The sequence below is a fragment of the Bos javanicus genome, chromosome 9 (genome assembly GCF_032452875.1).
Source record: "Bos javanicus breed banteng chromosome 9, ARS-OSU_banteng_1.0, whole genome shotgun sequence".
NCBI lineage: Eukaryota > Metazoa > Chordata > Mammalia > Artiodactyla > Bovidae > Bos > Bos javanicus.
Genome location: NC_083876.1, coordinates 81903640 through 81921524, shown reverse-complemented (window position 1 = coordinate 81921524; position 17885 = coordinate 81903640). Strand labels below are relative to the sequence as shown.

The 17885-nt window shown below is 36.3% G+C and overlaps 1 protein-coding gene across 13 annotated transcripts in view; it reads right to left on the bottom strand.

The window, feature by feature from the left end:
- Positions 1-17885, bottom strand: part of UTRN (utrophin) — a 555367-nt gene that overhangs the window by 250856 nt on the left and 286626 nt on the right. For 12 of the 13 annotated variants that reach the window (XM_061428217.1, XM_061428218.1, XM_061428216.1 and 9 more), the window contains one exon: positions 6579-6768. In XM_061428217.1, the coding sequence (XP_061284201.1) occupies positions 6579-6768 (190 nt within the window). Of the gene's footprint in view, positions 1-720; positions 6769-17885 lie in introns of those variants that run through there. The other variant, XM_061428227.1, reaches the window with a different exon arrangement.

Here is a 17885-nt window from a genome sequence, read left to right as displayed (position 1 = left end):
AGTAATAAGAAAGTATGAACATAGTTTATATAAAACAAAACAATGATCAAAAATACAATAGCTAACTTAAAAAATATACAGAAGCTCATTCAGTGGTTTAGGATGACGTAGTATTCGAAATTGCAACTGTCAAACAAGTTGCCTTCACAAAGTGTACTTAAATCCACCTGTCCAAACAAAATTCAGTTCTTCATGTTTAACTATAATATATGAAGATTCAGGAATATGGGGGATATTTTACCATGAGATGTGTTTCTCACGGTAGTTTCTAAAATGTTTTAATTTTTTAATTGATAAATAATGAACTATAAAGATGAGCAGTTTTTAATGAATCTACTAAAAGATTATTTTAAACTTTTTAAAAATCTACTGACATTTATGTAAAATTAATTGCCCATTTAGTATTAAGACCACAAGTACCTCAGAGGTAACAGGTCTTAATGAATGTAGTTTTTGCTATTATTTTCTCCAAACAGTTCACTAGTCCTTTACAAAAAACAAGATTTTGTCAATTACAAAATAAAATAGGCACTAAAATACTACTTGCTCCTGATTCTGAAACAAAATGTAATTAAGCAATTCACTTCAACAGCTTCTACAGTCAGTCACTAAGAAAAGGAATCTTTCCTTGATAAGAACCCTGAAAGACTAGATTTTAGAGCCCGAGAAACAGTAGAATTGTCTGACACCAGAGATCCTCATTTTCAATCACTCAGTTACCTTACAGAGCTTCTGATACCGAGGAGAAGAAACTGCCATCCTTTGTAAACGATGTAACAAAACCACAACTTTCTGCAGAGATGTTCTCACCACAGCCATCATTTTAAGTTTACCACACTTCTGCAGACACCTCAGAATTTGCATTATAAATGAAGAGCAATGATCATTTCCTCCCGGTCACTGGACAATGATTTGCCAGTTCTCTGAGCATGCTCGTTTCCAGGAAAGCATTTGAAAAATACAGGGGACTTAGGTGCTAGGCAGAAGGAGGCTGGTATTCCTTCAACTTCTTCTCAATTGAAAAAACATACACAAACGCCACCCAGAAAGCCCCCAGCAGATGCACACAGCCAGGACTTGCTCAGCCCAGCGCGGCCAGACAATGAGGCAAGTTGTCGGGCAGCCAAACGCTGCCTGCTGCTGGGAGAGGAGAGCGCTCAGTAGCCAAAAAGGATATTAAGTGAAACATTAAAGCTGCAGATACAAAGCAGATATCCCCAGGGAACAGAGATTCAACACATCACCAAGATGCATGCCTTGTAGCAGGTTTATATTAAGCGATCCAGTGGCATTCACTCTCTCACTTTAAAGAGAGATGCGTTCGCTACCCGACTAAACGCAGCTCTGGCTGTGTTCTATGGGATGAGTGAATAGAGCCCATGACAAATCTCGAGCAGAACAGAAGGGGACCTGACTCTAAGGATATCAGCCCAGACGTTAAGTGTTAATAAATACCCTCCACGCAGGTCTCAGAACAAGACCATCTGAAACAAAACAAAAAATACATGCCGGGGACTTCACCTAAGATACCCTAAAAGCAGAGTCGTCCATAGGCTCTCAGATGCCTGCTTAGCTAAGAGGAAAGCCATCAGAAATCAAATTTCTAATGTCAGGTTAAGACTCCCTTAATTACACAGTAAGGTTAATAAAACAAAACAAAACAAAACAAAGTCTGTAATTGACTACTAACACTCAGATTACCACATTTTCCCTTAGTATCTTCATGATCTTGTTTTATTTGCCATAAAGCTGTTTTTTTTTTCATAAAGCTGTTTTAATTTTAGAAGACATGATGTACATGTCACATAGACAGAAGAACCCAGTACAGAATTTTGAGGTCTTATGTTTGTGTGTATATATTTCAGATGCATTTTCTAAATACTTCAGCTTTTGAATACCGCAGTAAATATCAACTGACGTAAAGTACTGTTAGGTAATAAGCAAAATAACCCAGAATGATTCCATGACCAGGTTAAAGGGCACAGCCAGAAACAGAAGCCAGACGTTTCTCATTATGTCCTGCTCAAATTAATAACCTGGGTAAGTCTGCATTTTTACCTTTCTGCATCATTGTCATGACTCTTTAAAAGAAAGGCAGCATTTAAAAATATTCGTTTCTCATCTTTTACTTTGTCTGCCTTCTTAATCCTTCATTTTAGCATGATTTAAAGCCCTAAAGTGGGTCTTAGAGGGTTGCGTTTATCAAGCAGCGTTTTTTTTGAGTTTCTGTTTGTCTATTTTTTCCCGGCAGCTGTATACTGAGAACCTATACTGCCTCCTTCTGGAGAGTCTACCAACATCAAAATATCTATACAAAGCCCAACTCGGAAGAGGTCATCAAAGAACGAGGTGATTAAAACTAGCAATTTTTTAGGCAAATATATAGACACAGGAAGTAGATTAGTAATTATTTGACAGTCAGAGAATTGGCAACAGAGGATTGACAGCCAAGAGGTATAGGATTTCTTTTTGAGGTGATGAAAATGTTCTAATTTGATTATGATAAAGGTTGCACAGCTCTGTGAATACAGTAAGAACAATTCAATTGTACAACTTAAAGGGATGAAATGGAAGGATTGTAGGGTATGTGGAATGTTAATAAAGCTGTTATAAAAAATGAAGTTGTAATTCCTGTCCCTAAACCAACAGGTGAAGCTTCCACAGTACAGGTAATACTGCCTAAACACCAGAGAGCTGGGTAACAGACAAGATCTGAAATGATCTAAACAACCAAAGTCCACACCTATGGAAAAGAGGATACAAATTAGGCTGAAAGAGAACACAGGAGACAAAAACAGAATTATCTCAAAGCACATATTATTAGAGAGTAAAAACAGCAACCCCAGAAAGGCAACAGGGCAACAGAATTTTACTCAGGAAAGAATCAAAGCATGTTAATTAATTGGTACTGATAAAATTTAAAGCTTATATTTTGAAATATAATTAAGGTAATGATAATAATATCTAAGAATACAGGCAGGAAAATTAAAGAGTAAATGCATTTGAATTAATAGACAAACTGGGAAATCAATAATAGACTTTCATTCAAAAGCAAAAAAAAAGTTTGTGCATCTTTGGTCAAGTTCTCTCATTTGAATACAGACCCACAGTGACAACTGTGTGCCAGGCATCTCCTCCTGAACATTCCTCAGATGCCGCATTTCCACACAGTCCAAATGGAACTTACCATCATACTCTGCACTAACTTGCACTGCTTCCCTGACTTTTTCTTTTCCTGTCGTCCCCAATCTCAGATTCTGACACCACCTATCGGTCTTCTCTGTCAATAACCCTTCTCCCACCCTTAGTCTATTCATACTATCAAGTCATTAGGTCTCTCCACCCATGCTGCCTCATTTCTAGTCATTTTCATCCCTGACCAGATGGCTGGAGTATCCTGTTTGGCTGTCAGTCTTGCCCAATTCAAACACATTCTCCATAAAGTCATCAGTTAGATTCCTACAAAATAAAGTCCCACTGTATCACTCTCTTGCTTAATATTCTTTAAAGACTTCTCTTCTTTGCCACCAGGTTAAAATACAAAATACTTGGCAAGTCATACAAGACTCTCTATGATCTGGACCACTCAGATCTCCAAGAGCTTTTGTCTCCAAAAAGATCAGGTTTTCTCTTGCCAACAGTTCTCTGCTGAGGAGAAAAACCTAACCGCCATGCAGCAGGGCAATGAAACATAAATTCATAAATCCAAGTGATCATTTATTCTTATCAGAAGTGGTATGTATCATGGCATACTCCCAGAAATTAATCTTCATCTTCCCATGTGCTTCCAAACTATGCTTTATCAAAAGTTACCCAAATTCACCTTAAACCAAATACAGAATAAATTTCTTCACCTTTATGAAATATTCCCATGGCCCTGCATCACACTGTGTTAAGACACAAAGCAAGTACAACTAGAGAATGTGTCATGTAAGCAGTTCTACACACAGCCTGGTACACAGAGCACACGCTCGCCGAGGTCCTTACTCCATCGTTTTGTGCACACATGTCCTCCACCACCATCACCACACCAACAGAACATGTGTTTTATAATTCCAAGTGCTTTTCCTCATTCTTTTTCTTCAACAATCTTTCCATTTCCATTTCCAAATAAGTTTTCATTTTTAACTGCCTGTTCACTCACACAAAAGGAGAGTCATTAAAACAAAAATCCAAAGGAAAATTAAAATTCTATTGCATCAAAAATACTAAGCAAATGGTGAGTGAGTGAGTGAGTGAAGTCACTCAGTCGTGTCTGACTCTTTGCAACCCTGTGGACTGTAGCCCACCAGGCTCCTCCGTCCATCGGATTCTCCAGGCAAGAATACTGGAGTGGGTTGCCATTTCCTTCTCCAAGAAAACGGTACTAAGTCTAAAACTCATCTACCTATAAGGTACGCAAAGCAAAAAGCAAAGCCATCAATTTTCTTTTTTTAATAAAATGAAGAGAATGTTTTAAAATTAAGAGCATTTAACAAGGAAGCAAGGGAGTGAAAACTCATGCAAACTACCATAATGTGAAACATTCAAACCATAAATAAATGAATGTGCTTATCTTTAGGTAGAGAGATGTTAATAAGCTTTTAATAAAAGCCCTCTTTATTATTTCTTATGAGACAAAATAGATTATTTTAGTGACATTAAACTAGTTGCAAGAAGCATTTACCATTCATGCTATAATGTATAACAGTAACCTCTTTAGTCAGTAACCTCTTTTTCCTGATGCTGGTTGCCATAAGACAAGTAGTCCTGTGTTAGTTATTTTTATTCAGAAAGATTTTAAACATCTCTATTTATATGTATTTTTTACACAGTTTGAATAATTCATTAAATATTGAGAAGAGTTTTTGGCTATGTAAAAATATATCCCAGGATAAAATGTTTTTAAAGACATTATTACACTCCAAAATAGGTTTGTGTTTTACTGGTGCTCATCAACAAGGTTCACTTCAAGCCTCCTTTGTTCATTGTCTAAAAGGGTTACCTTCTCAAATGCACAACCTGCGTATGTTTGAGTTTAACATCATTATATAAATTGAGTATCTGTGAGCATTATTGGGTCAGACTTATCATTAAATCATAAAAAATAATATATTCTAGCATATAGCCACATTCAGAGCTCTCCATAACCCTCTAAACATGAGATGATAGCTAAATATCTTATCAATTAACATGTATAGTGACCTCATAAGACTCCAGAGGGTAAGACAAAACACACACAAAAAGAACAGATTTATCTTCAACATTTGCCTGCTCATTCTCATTATCAAGACCCAAGGGTATTATGTAATGAATCAATGAATAAAATATAGTAAGTAATGTAAGTAAACAGATTTTTGTTGAATTAATCTTGAGAATTCAACCATCAAACATTCTAATAGTCAATATGCATGGGAATAAGTTATTAATAAGTCTATTCCAAAAGGGTCTTTTTAAAAAATTTATAACTTTTTAATGATAATAATTTCAAACAGACAAAATTTGTAAGAATTAGAATTGTTCCAAGAAAGTTTCTGGACCCTTCATCCAGACCCAAATATCTGTTAACATTCTGATATTTTGAGGGAAAAGATTTTCTAAGAAAGAATTCAAAAAAGGTCATCACACTGTATTTCGTAATGATGATGTTTTAGGGCCCAAGGGCAGCAGTCAGTATTTACTTAGAATTTCCACACAGAGTTCTGCATAGGCAACAGTACAGAATAACGTGATCTCTGCCCTTGAAGAACCACATGATCAACTAGGAGAGGGGGAGACAGGCATCCGATGACAATGGATCATGAGTTCACAAGCATCAGAAATAATACCTGTCAAAATGTTGTGAGAATGACATGGCATAAAGAAGTAATCAGATGTAAAACTCTGGTAAACAAGGAGACTTCTCCAATGAAGTTGGTTTAAGACCGAATTCTAAGTGAGAAGGCCTGTGACTGGCAAGAATAGGTCATTCTGCACAAAGAAAATGGGAAATTCAAGGGCACTGAAGAGCTGCACTTGGGGAGGAAAAAAGATTCAGACATGCTTCATAAGATTCCTCAAAACTTCTTTTAAAGGAAAGATTTTGTATTATCATATTTCATGTGGAAGAAAATTTGAACCTCAGACTGCATTCACAATTGTAGTTATCAAGCTTAAGACATAAAAGCAATACCTTCAAGCCTAATATTCTTAGTTGTAAACCAAGCCACAGGGCCTTTGCAGCTTTTATATTAAGTATTTATAATAAATGAAAAAAGAAACAACTTCATATTAAAAGGAAATACCCTGATAAATCAGGTTTCAATAAGGCTAACTGTAATAGGGCTTAAGATGACATAAAATGGAATAGTTATGAGCCTATAAGTCTAAATAAATAATTATCACTTCCATAAAACAAGGTGTTTTTTTTCCTTAATGATCAACTAAGAGTATTTTATAGACCTCACTTCTGGAAACCAATTATTCACAGAGGAGTATGGATTTCATAACTGAATAAGGTGATAGCCTCACCTTTAAACTGTAATAAATTTTGCATGTAGATGGATCAAAACAGGATGGCAAAAAATTAAAATAGAAGGCACAGTTTCCCACGCACTTGCCTGCATCTGCTGTGTGAGTTCTCTGGCCAGGACAGTGTCCTGAAGAGCATTCTCCCGCTGAGAGGCATCTGCAAGCACATTAACTGTGGTTTCTGCTTCTTGTATCCACTTTAGGAAGTTCTCCAGATCCTTGCGAGAGCTTTGCACTGTCCTTAGCTCAGCCTCCAAGGCACTCTGTCTATCAGCAATGCTGCAAGTAACAAAATGATAGGCACACCTCCATTACTTACAGTGTGACAGGCCACATCAAGCACACCCTAAAGAAAAATTAACACATAGCCTCCAAGCAACCTTTACTTAAGTACCTAATGTAACTAGATCTGTTTCTATGTGTGTCTTGAATAATCCTTAATAGTAATGTAAATTTTGAGAGGAAGGAGTGGGTGAGAGATATAAATATTAACAAAATCATATCCATATCATAAAATAATCATCACATTTTACAACTTGTAATTATACATTAAGTTAGTCCCCATACATTTTATTCTTCCCTGGTGGTAAAGAATCCACCTGCAATGCAGGAGACCTGAGTTTGATACCTGGGTTGGGAAGAGCCCCTGGAGAAGGGAAGGGCTACCCACTTAAGTATTCTGGTCAGGAGAATTCCATGGACTGTATAGTCCATGAGGTCGCAAAGAGTCGGACACGACTGAGTGACTTCCACCAACACTCAAAAGGTAATATCAATAAATATTCATACATGTGACTAAATGAATTCTAGAAAGAAGTAACATCTGAATAAATGGTTAAGATACAATCAAATTATTTAAAGGACTTACTTTATATATTTTAAACACTTCAGATCAATGCAAATTGGTTCTTTAAGCTGACATAATAATATTCATAAGACATCAGACAATCAAGTTTTTATAAAGCATTCGTTAAATCTACACCAAAAATTAAAGCATATATCTTGAAGTTGCATGATGTAAGATACACACACCTGTAAATCCAATCTGTAAAACTTCATGTATCTCAAAGCTCCATAAAAAGAAAACAACTTAATTTACGAATGGACACCAACAAGTTCACTCCTAAGTATTTAAACTCAAGAGAACTGAAAATACATATCCACACAAAAACTTGTACACAAATGCACCATTACTTATTTAGAAGAGTCAAATAAAAGAATTGACCCAAACATCCATCAATTGAGAGAGGATGTGCTAAACAAAATGTAGTATATTCATCCATGAAATATTATTGCATCATAAAAAGGAATGATATACTGATACATGCTCAATATGGATGGACCTTGAAAGCATTCTGCCAAGTGAAAAAAACAGATGTAAAAGGCCATATATTTTGTGGTTTCATGTATATGAAATTTTTAAGAGGACCAAATCCATAGAAGGAGAAAGTATATTAGTTGTTGAGTAGGACTGGAAGGTAAAAGAAAACGGGGATTGACTTGCTAATGGTTGTGGGTTTCTTTGGGGAGTGATTAAATGTTCTGAAATTTAGAGTGTTGTGATGAAGCACAACAGGGAAAAGATACTAAAAGCCACTGGGTTGTACACTTTAAAAGGGTGAATTTCATAAACTATCATAAACTGTACCACAATTTAAAAATCAGCACATGTAATAAGATCTTATGTACATATTTTTTCCAACTGTCCATCCACTCATTCATCCATTCACCATCATCCATCCATCTGTATATACAAATAGAGGGAGAAAGGTCTGGAACACTAACTTAACATTAAAATAGTTCCAGGTGCTGGATTCTAGTGTGGTTTATTTCCTATTAGAACTTTTCTGCATTCTTTGAATTTACAATAAACAAGCATCTTTCTTACATATCAATAAATGCATTCATTTAAAAATGGATGAAAATTTTAAATAGACATATCAACATAGACGATAAATGGATAGCAAAAAAAAAAAATCACATGAAAAGATGCTCAGCATCATTAATCATCAGAAAAATGTAAACTCAAACCACAATGAGCTATCACTACATATTAGAATGGCTTTAAGAAAATGACCAAACCAACGGCTGGTAACATTACAAAGTGTAATGACTGCAACTCTCACAGTTGATGGCAGGAGTATAAAATGGTACAACCATCCTGAAAAAGTCTGGCAGTGCCATGCACTTAAAGATACAAGCTAGGAATCCTATTCCCAAGTATTTACCCAAGAGAAATGAAAACACATGTCCACACAGAATTTAAATGCAAATGTTCATAGCAGCTTTATTCATAATGGTCTAAAGCTGACAATAACTCAAATATCATCAACCCATAAACAGATAAATTGGGGCATATGCATGTAATGGAATACTACTGAGCAGTAAAAATATAAATGCTAATGAAGGATGCAACAACATGGGTGGAACCTCAAATGCATTTTGCTAAGTGGAAGACGCCAGACATAAAAGCTACATACTGTGATCCCATTTACACAACATTTTGGAATGTCATCAACGTCATCTCAACACTTACTTTTGAAAAATCTCCAACAGTGTTTGGCTGCCTACAGAACAAATTGAAATTGCTTTCCTGGAACTCAATAATAATCCTCCATAATCTATCACTAATTTACTTTTCCAGCTTTACCTAGTACTTCATTCCAATGATTCAAATAAAAGTGGGAGATTCCTTTTCCTCTAGAATATTTTTAATACCATGTCCACATAAAAATTTTATACTCACATAAAAATGTCCTCCTGCAGTGATGAAAGAAATCAAAGATGACACAAATAGATGGAAAACCATACCATGTTCATGGATCGGAAGAATAAATATAGTGAAAATGAGCATACTACCCAAAGCAATCTATAGATTCAATGCAATCCCTATCAAGCTACCAACAGTATTTTTCATAGAACTAGAACACATAATTTCACAATCTGTATGGAAATAGAATAAAACTTCAAATAGCCAAAGCAATCTTGAGAAAGAAGAATGAAACTGGAGGAATCAACCTACCTGACTTCAGAAGATACTACAAAGCTACAGTCATCAAGACAGTATGGTACTGGCACAAAGACAGAAATATAGATCAATGGAACAAAGTAGAAAGCCCAGAGATAAATAAATCCATGCACATATGGACACTTTATCTTTGACAAAGGAGGCAAGAATATACAATGGAGAAAAGATAATCTCTTTAACAAGAGGTGCTGGGAAAACTGGTCAACCACCTGTAAAAGAATGAAACTAGAACACTTTCTAACACCATACACAAAAATAAACTCAAAATGGATTAAAGATCTAAATGGAAGACCAGAAACTATAAAACTCCTAGAAGAAAACATAGGCAAAACACTTTCTGACATAAATCACAGCAGGATCCTCTATGACTCACCTCCCAGAATAATGGAAATAAAAGCAAAAATAAACAAATGGAAACTAATTAAACTTAAAAACTTTTGGACAAGAAAGGAAACTATATGCAAGGTGAAAAGACAGCCTTCAGAATGGGAGAACATAATAGCAAATGAAGCAACTGACAAAGACTTAATCTTAAAAATATACCAGCAGCTCATGCAGCTCAATGCCAGAAAAATAAACAGCCCAATCAAAAAATGGGCCAAAGAACTAAACAGACATTTCTCCAAAAAAGACATACAGATGGCTAACAAACATCACTCATTATCAGAGAAATGCAAATCAAAACCACAATGAGGTACCATGTCATGCCTGTCAGAATGGCTGCTATCAAAAAGTCTACAAACAATAAATGCTGGAGAGGATGTGGAGAAAAAGGAACCCTCTTACACCGTTGGTGGGAATGCAAACTAATACAGCCACTATGGAGAACAGTGTGGAGATTCCTTAAAAAACTGGAAATAGAACTGCCATCTGACCCAGCAATCCCACTCCTGTGCATACACACCAAGGAAACCAGAATTGAAAGAAACACGTATACCTCAATGTTCATCGCAGCACTGTTTACAATAGCTAAGACGTGTAAGTAACCTAGGTGTCCATCAGCATACGAATGGATAAGAAAGCTATGGTTTTACATATACACAATGGAATATTACTCAGCTATTAAAAAGAACATATTTGAATCAGTTCTAATGGGGTGGATGAAACTGGAGCCTATTAAACAGAGTGAAGTAAGTCAGAAAGAAAAACACCAATACAGTACATTAACGCATATATATGGAATTTAGAAAGATGGTAAAAATGACCCTATATGCAAGACAGCAAAAGAGACACAGATATAAAGAACAGAATTTTGGACTCTGTGGCAGAAGGCGAGGAGGAGATGATTTGAGAGAATAGCACTGAAACATGTATATTACCATATGTGAAACAGATCACCAGTCCAAGTTTGATGCATTGAAACACTCAAAGCCAGTGCGCTGAGACAACCCTGAGGGATGGGATGGGGAGGGATATGAGAGAGGGGGTTCAGGATGGGGTACACATGTATACCCATGGCTGATTCATGTCAATGTATGGCAAAAACCACCATAATATTGTAAAGTAATTAGCCTCCAATTAAAATAAATAAACTAATTTGAAAAAAAATATGTCCTTCTGACTATCTTCACCTATCAAAATCCTTCCAGTCCTTTAAGGGTTAAGGACTACTTCCTCCAAAACATCTCAGTCTAATTAGGTTTCCTTGCCCAGAGTTCATAAAAGGTCAAAACTCCTCTTCAGAAATTTATCACATGTATCCTGAAAAAACCCTTAGACTGTGATCTTATCTCACTCTTACATTTTACTTTAACTATATCATAGAGATTTCTTGTCTTCCTCCCAGTTCCATAAACACACAATAGGCAAAAGCAGTCTTTTGCATCTCCATATTTCTCAGAGTCTTTATTATAGCATTCTGTGTAAGTTGTTCAGTGATCCCATGGACTGTAGTTCACCAGGCACCTCTGTCCATGGAATTCTCCAGGCAAGAATACTGGAGTGGGTAGCCACTTCTCTCTCCAGGGCATCTTCCTGACACAGGGATCAAACACAAGTCTCCTGCATTGCAGGCATATTCTCTACCATATGAGCTACAGGTAAGTCACTATTATAGCATTATAATAGCATTTATAAAATAATGAAAATCTTTTTATAACAGGACTTCAAAATTACCTCCCAAATACCACTTTTCAAGAAGCTACAGAGTGAAGGCCTCTAGAATATTCAGTTTGTAAATCCAGAAAGAAGACAATATATTAAGAAGCATAAAAACAAGAAACCCAACACATGGAGAAGCAAACAGGTTCTCACGTTAATGGTGAAAGGAGATCTCAGACAAAGGGTTATATATTCAAATTGGATCAGATGAAGCCTGTCTTCATCATACCAACTGCTCTGTTTCTCGTTTCGATTTGACAAAATTAACAAAGAACATACTCCGGCAAAACAGTCTTGAAAAGTGGACAAACCCAGGTGTTATTATGGGTACACAGGTTAAGCTTGTGAAAAGTACTGTAATTTTAACTTATGTGTCATATGTCAAATATGTTGAGGTCTGCACTCTCTTTACATTAGTATGACATTAAAATCAACTTCACATCCTAACAGAAAAAAAAAAAAAAGGACAAAAACAAATAAACAAAAAACTCCATGAGATCCTATGAGGAAAACACAGAAAATCCCTAGGATAATGCCTGTGCACCAGGCTTTGAAAACTGTCTCCAGAAGAGATGTCTGCAAGAAAAATTATTAGAAGTGATAGACTGCTTAATGTGATTGACCTTGTAGGAAATTGTACTGTCAGGCCATGGAAAATGTGGGAAGAATTAGCAATAGGTGCAAAGAAAACTAAGTATATAAAAACAAGGCAATTATTAATTTCAGGTAAAATAAAGAAAGAAACAAAATTATAGTAAATGTCAGTGCATGGCTGTTAATGATGCTTAGACATAATACTGTCAACATTGAATATCTGCTTCTCTAAAAATTCAATGATAAGACGATACAGACACTATGGAAAACAATATGGCAAGTCCTCAAAAAATTAAAAATAGAATTAACATGATCAAGCAAGGAGAGGAAAAATGTTGCCCCTAGGGAGAGGGCTGTGGTGAGTACTGAGAGAACCACTGTAAGTCCCCTACACGTGAACCTCAGGTTGCAAACATTCAAAGATGCAAATGTGCATTTCCATGTCTAGTCATGAAAGCTAGTTCACATGCCTGGCATACTTTGCATGTGCGTGCATGCATCCTCTACAAGTGGCTGTTCTTATGTACTTTACTGCACAGTGCTGTGTAGAGTATGGTAGTATGGTACCTTTATTTCAAGCCCAGAATGACTGGAAACAAGCACACAAGAGGCAGTGATGTAGCTGGGACTACTCAACTTTTCAAGGTACTGTACAGTAAAATTAAAAGTGTCTATTTTTTGTGTTTGCTTGTTTTTTATGTATTATTTGTGGGGAAAGTATTTTAAACCTATTACAATACAGTACTATATAGCCGATTGGGTTAGTTAGGTACCTACACTAACTTCATTGGAATTAACAAGCAAATTGGGCTTATGAACATGCTCTCAGAACAGAACTCATTTGTTTGGAGGGGATTACTGTATTATAAATCTTTCAATTTTTAAAGAATTTTTAATCATATGCATGTATTTCTTTTTAATATTTAGAAGTTATCCACCAGAATTTGCGTGGTTGGTGGTGATGGTGTTTAGTCTTCCACCTAACCCTGCCCATATTTTCAATTATTAAAACATCAACTAAAAAAAAATACTAAGAATAGCCAAAGGCTGCACCAAAAAAAGTATCAGAATTAAAGGAGTACACATGCACAAGTAATCAACCATGAGCAAATGATTCTAATTTTAAGAACATTCACACAAAATTTAGTCATTATAAATTTACCAGACTATTCTTATTTTAAGAACACATAAAATTTAGTAGTTATAAAATTTAGTGAAGTCAAACACTTTCATTTTACATAATAAGTGTCCTATATTCTTAAGAATAAAGATGTACATAACATGTACATAACAGGTTATGTGGCAAACAGCTAATGTAAAAATCACATCATTACAGATTAGCTCTATTAAATCCTAAGAATGCCCAGACTAGGGAAGAAGGAAGAGGACACAAACGTCTAAGAACCTCATGGGTGAACTCAGAGAGTCTCTATATAAGAGTCATTTATATACTTAACAAGCATGAAGGACTAGCCTAGCAGGGGAGGTGAAAAGTATAAAATGATGCTTCAAAGGAAAAGGGAGGTAAGAGGATCATAAGCACTTGACCTTAGACAGTACTGGATCCACTGAGCTGCATTAATACCAGCAGCACACTCTGGTAACCAGCAGAACATTCTGAATTCAGAAACTAGGGCATTTACTATAAAACTGTCAAATTATCTACTAGTCATCAGTGGAAAAAGAGATTGTCCTTTAAAAATATTCACTTTGTAGGAAATTGCTGCAAAATAACTTTTAGGCAATGGTTAAGAGACGTCTACTTTGTCGGTTACTAAAGCAAAAAGAACTGAACTGAACTGACAGTAAAAAGAATACAGGTTTTGAATCAAGGCAGATATGGCTCCACCACTAACTAGCTGTAAAAGCTAGGGCAGTGCCCACCTCCTCCCACATAATTTTCATCATAAAGTCCACTTGGCACCTAGGTTTTCCACGGTCTGAGCCTTGCTTACTTCTCCTAAGATTATTTAATCACTCCAAGCCTCATGCTTTATCTACCTACAAAAATGAACCAATGACTAACCCTCAAAGTGGTTGCTATTTCACATTTAGAGCTTTATTTTTTACTTTAAATATCCTTCTTTACTCCTCCCTCCTCCCACTGACTTTTCCCTTTCCGCCTGGTTAATTTCTACTTCCCTTTCAGAACCGGGTACAGACACCTTCCAAACCTATGGTATCTCATTCCCACAGTTTCTTTAATGCTGGCTATTAGCAGGTCATTGCTACTGTAACAACAAATCACCACAAATACAGTGGCTTAAAAGATTTTCCCTAATTTGGTGAAATACTAGGAAATTAATTTTATTTATAGGATGCAAATGTGCACTTTAATAATAAATGTCCTGGGGGATTTTTTAAATTCACAAATATCTGGTGTCATATTTTCTTACCATGATCATAACCAACTACTAAAAATAGTGAATACACAGAAAACTAAATTCTGTGTACAGAAGTCCAAATTATCTTCATGTTATTATAATAAATACACATTTTAAAATCACAATCACAGTATTTATATTATAGTCTTATTTTTGAAACTAATATAAGTTCATATGATATTTCTAACAGAGCATAGCTCAAAGGTATCAGTTCTCCACATCACTCATTTCATTCTTTTTTTAAAATGTCTAGAAAAGTTACACTGGACACTACAAAATACTACAAGAATCTTTTACTTATTTTCAAGGAATTTCACATCATTTATCATAATACCATAAGGCAAAAAAAGTCACTAAAATTAGAGGCCCAGGAGTCTGTATGCACACTACAGGACATAGGCTAAGTTACTTTTACTACCATTTGTACACTGTTCTCAGAAGGAAACCACCTAATTTTACCACCTCTGCTATTTACTAGATATATGCTTTGGGATAAACCACTCAATCTCCAATTTTCTATGGAGCTTGGGCTAGTTGAGTAAAGGGCTCATGTCAGAATCAGAATCTCTAGGGGTCCTTTGAAAACTGCAGAGGCCACCAGAGATTATAAAACCCACTGCAAGAGTTTATCCATTCTCACTCCATCCCTAGTCTCAAATTCAGCTTCATGAAGAATCACTGCATGTAAATAAAATGTTACTGATGGGAATGGATATGTGGTGCAGACAGCAAAGAGGTCAGGAAGCACTAACGTGCAAGATTCAGTCCTAACATCACATCCAGCACTGAATTTACACTAGGCCACGATTCTCAATGCAGAGCTCCTATCTGGCACTCCTGGTTGCTACATCTCAAGAAAGATCAGAACAGAGCTGGAGGAAGTTCTGAGAAATGTAAATGAGAGGGTATAGCAGAAGGAACACTGGCAATGAATGGGAAATAGTTCTAAGTTCAGGAAATTGTGGCTACTAGATAAAGATACAGAAGTTTGTTTTTTTTTTAAATCTTTCAAAATCCACAAATCATAAAGCATAAAGACAGGCTGAAAATCTAAAATACACAAGTTTTGATGTTTAGAAGGATAATTTTAGCAGAAATAAAAAGTTTTTGTTCACACAGAACTAATAGATTATAGAATTCTTTAGAGGAAGAAATGGTACAGAACAAAAGTATAATAACTTACCATAAAAGATTTATGGAATGCATGGGTGACCAATTTATAAAGGTTCGTATTAAAAGGAACTGGGATTTTTAAAATGCAAATGCTTATTTTTTAAAGAAAAGTCTGTTATACAAGCAACTAGCTGATATGCTACAAAATAGCTTACAGTCATTTTGCAGCATTACAAAACATGGTCACCCACATAACTGACTTTTTTAAAATGTGATTTTAAATGTTAAATAATACCTCATTTTTTAATCTATAAGATATAATATTGTTTAATATGCACGTGCTTATCATTAGTCTAAAGAATGTCTGAAGGTAAATAGGTGAATCTTTTGTTTTTTTAAAGACTTCAATGGAAAAGAATGTCTTAGCAAATCTAGAGATGTGTCTTGCTAAATTTTGGTATACTTTAAAGGCGACCTTTACAGTCACATGAGATTTAAATACATTTTTCTCTTCTACAGTGGAAAGTAGTAGCATCAGTAGTTTGAGTGGCATGTATAAAACTTGCAATGAAACAATTCCTTAAGCTTTCCAATGAGTACCTTTACAAGGTAATTTGTCCTTTGGTGTATACAATATCATTTAACTAGGAAATATATTAAAAGCACGCTTTAATGCAGTGAGGAAATGCAGTGGATTTGATGATGAATTAGTCACTGGAGACATTCCCAACCCTCTATGGCATTTTGTGACCAATCTTTGTTACCTAAATATTGGGTTCTCATCAAACACTTAAAAATTCACTCCACTGAATTTAAGGACATTGTTCTAAGATGCCAATGCCACATCACTTGGAAGCTTAAGAGAAGTTCCCCATTCCCACTGCATAAATATTCAAGACAGAACTATTTCCCTGTGAGGATTCAGCACTGCTGCTGCTGCTGCTAAGTCGCTTCAGTAATGTCCAACTCTTCACGATCCCATGGACTGCAGCCCACCAGCCTCCTCCGTCCATGGGATTTTCCAGGAAAGAGTACTGCAGTGGGTTGCCATTGCCTTCTCCAGAGGATTCAGAACACCACATCCTATTTCCCTTTGCATTAAGTCAATTCAGTTCAGTCGCTCAGTAGTGTCCAACTCTTTGTGACCCCATGAATCGCAGCACGCCAGGCCTCCCTGTCCATCACCAACTCCCGGAGTTTACCCAAACTCATGTCCATCGAGTCAGTGATGCCATCCAGCCATCTCATCCTCTGTCGTCCCCTTCTCCTCCTGCCCCCAATCCCTCCCAGCATCAGGGTCTTCTCTAATGAGTCAACTCTTTGCATGAGGTGGCCAAAGTATTGGAGTTTCAGCTTCAAAATCAGTCCTTCCAATGAACACCCAGGCCTGATCTCCTTTAGGATGGACTGGTTGGATCTCCTTGCAGTCCAAGGGACTGTCAAGAGTCTTCTCCAACACCACAGTTCAAAAGCATCAATTCTTCGGCGCTCAGCCTTCTTCACAGTCCGACTCTCACATCCATATGTGACCAATGGAAAAACCACAGCCTTGAGTAGACAGACCTTTGTTGGCAAAGTAATGTCTCTGCTTTTGAATATGCTATCTAGGTTGGTCATAACTTTCCTTCCAAGGAGTAAGCGTCTTTGAATTTCATGGCTGCAGTCACCATCTGTAGTGATTTTGGAGCCCAGAAAAATAAAGTCTGACACCGTTTCCACTGTTTCCCCATCTATTTCCCATGAAGTGATGGGACCAGATGCCATGATCTTAGCTTTCTAAATGTTGAGCTTTAAGCCAACTTTTTCACTCTCCTCTTTCACTTTCATCAAGAGGCTTTTTGGTTCCTCTTCACTCTGCCATAAAGGTGGTGTCATCTGCATATCTGAGGTTATTGATACTTCTCCCGGCAATGTTGATTCCAGCGTGTGCTTCTTCCAGCCCAGCGTTTCTCATGATGTACTCTGCATAGAAGTTAAATAAACAGGGTGACAATATACAGCCTTGACGTACTCCTTTTCCTATTTGGAACCAGTCTGTTGTTCCATGTCCAGTTCTAACTGTTGCTTCCTGACTTAAATACAAATTTCTCAAGAGGCAGGTCAGGTGGTCTGGTATTCCCATCTCTTTCAGAATTTTCCACAGTTTATTGTGATCCACACAATCAAAGGGTTTGGCA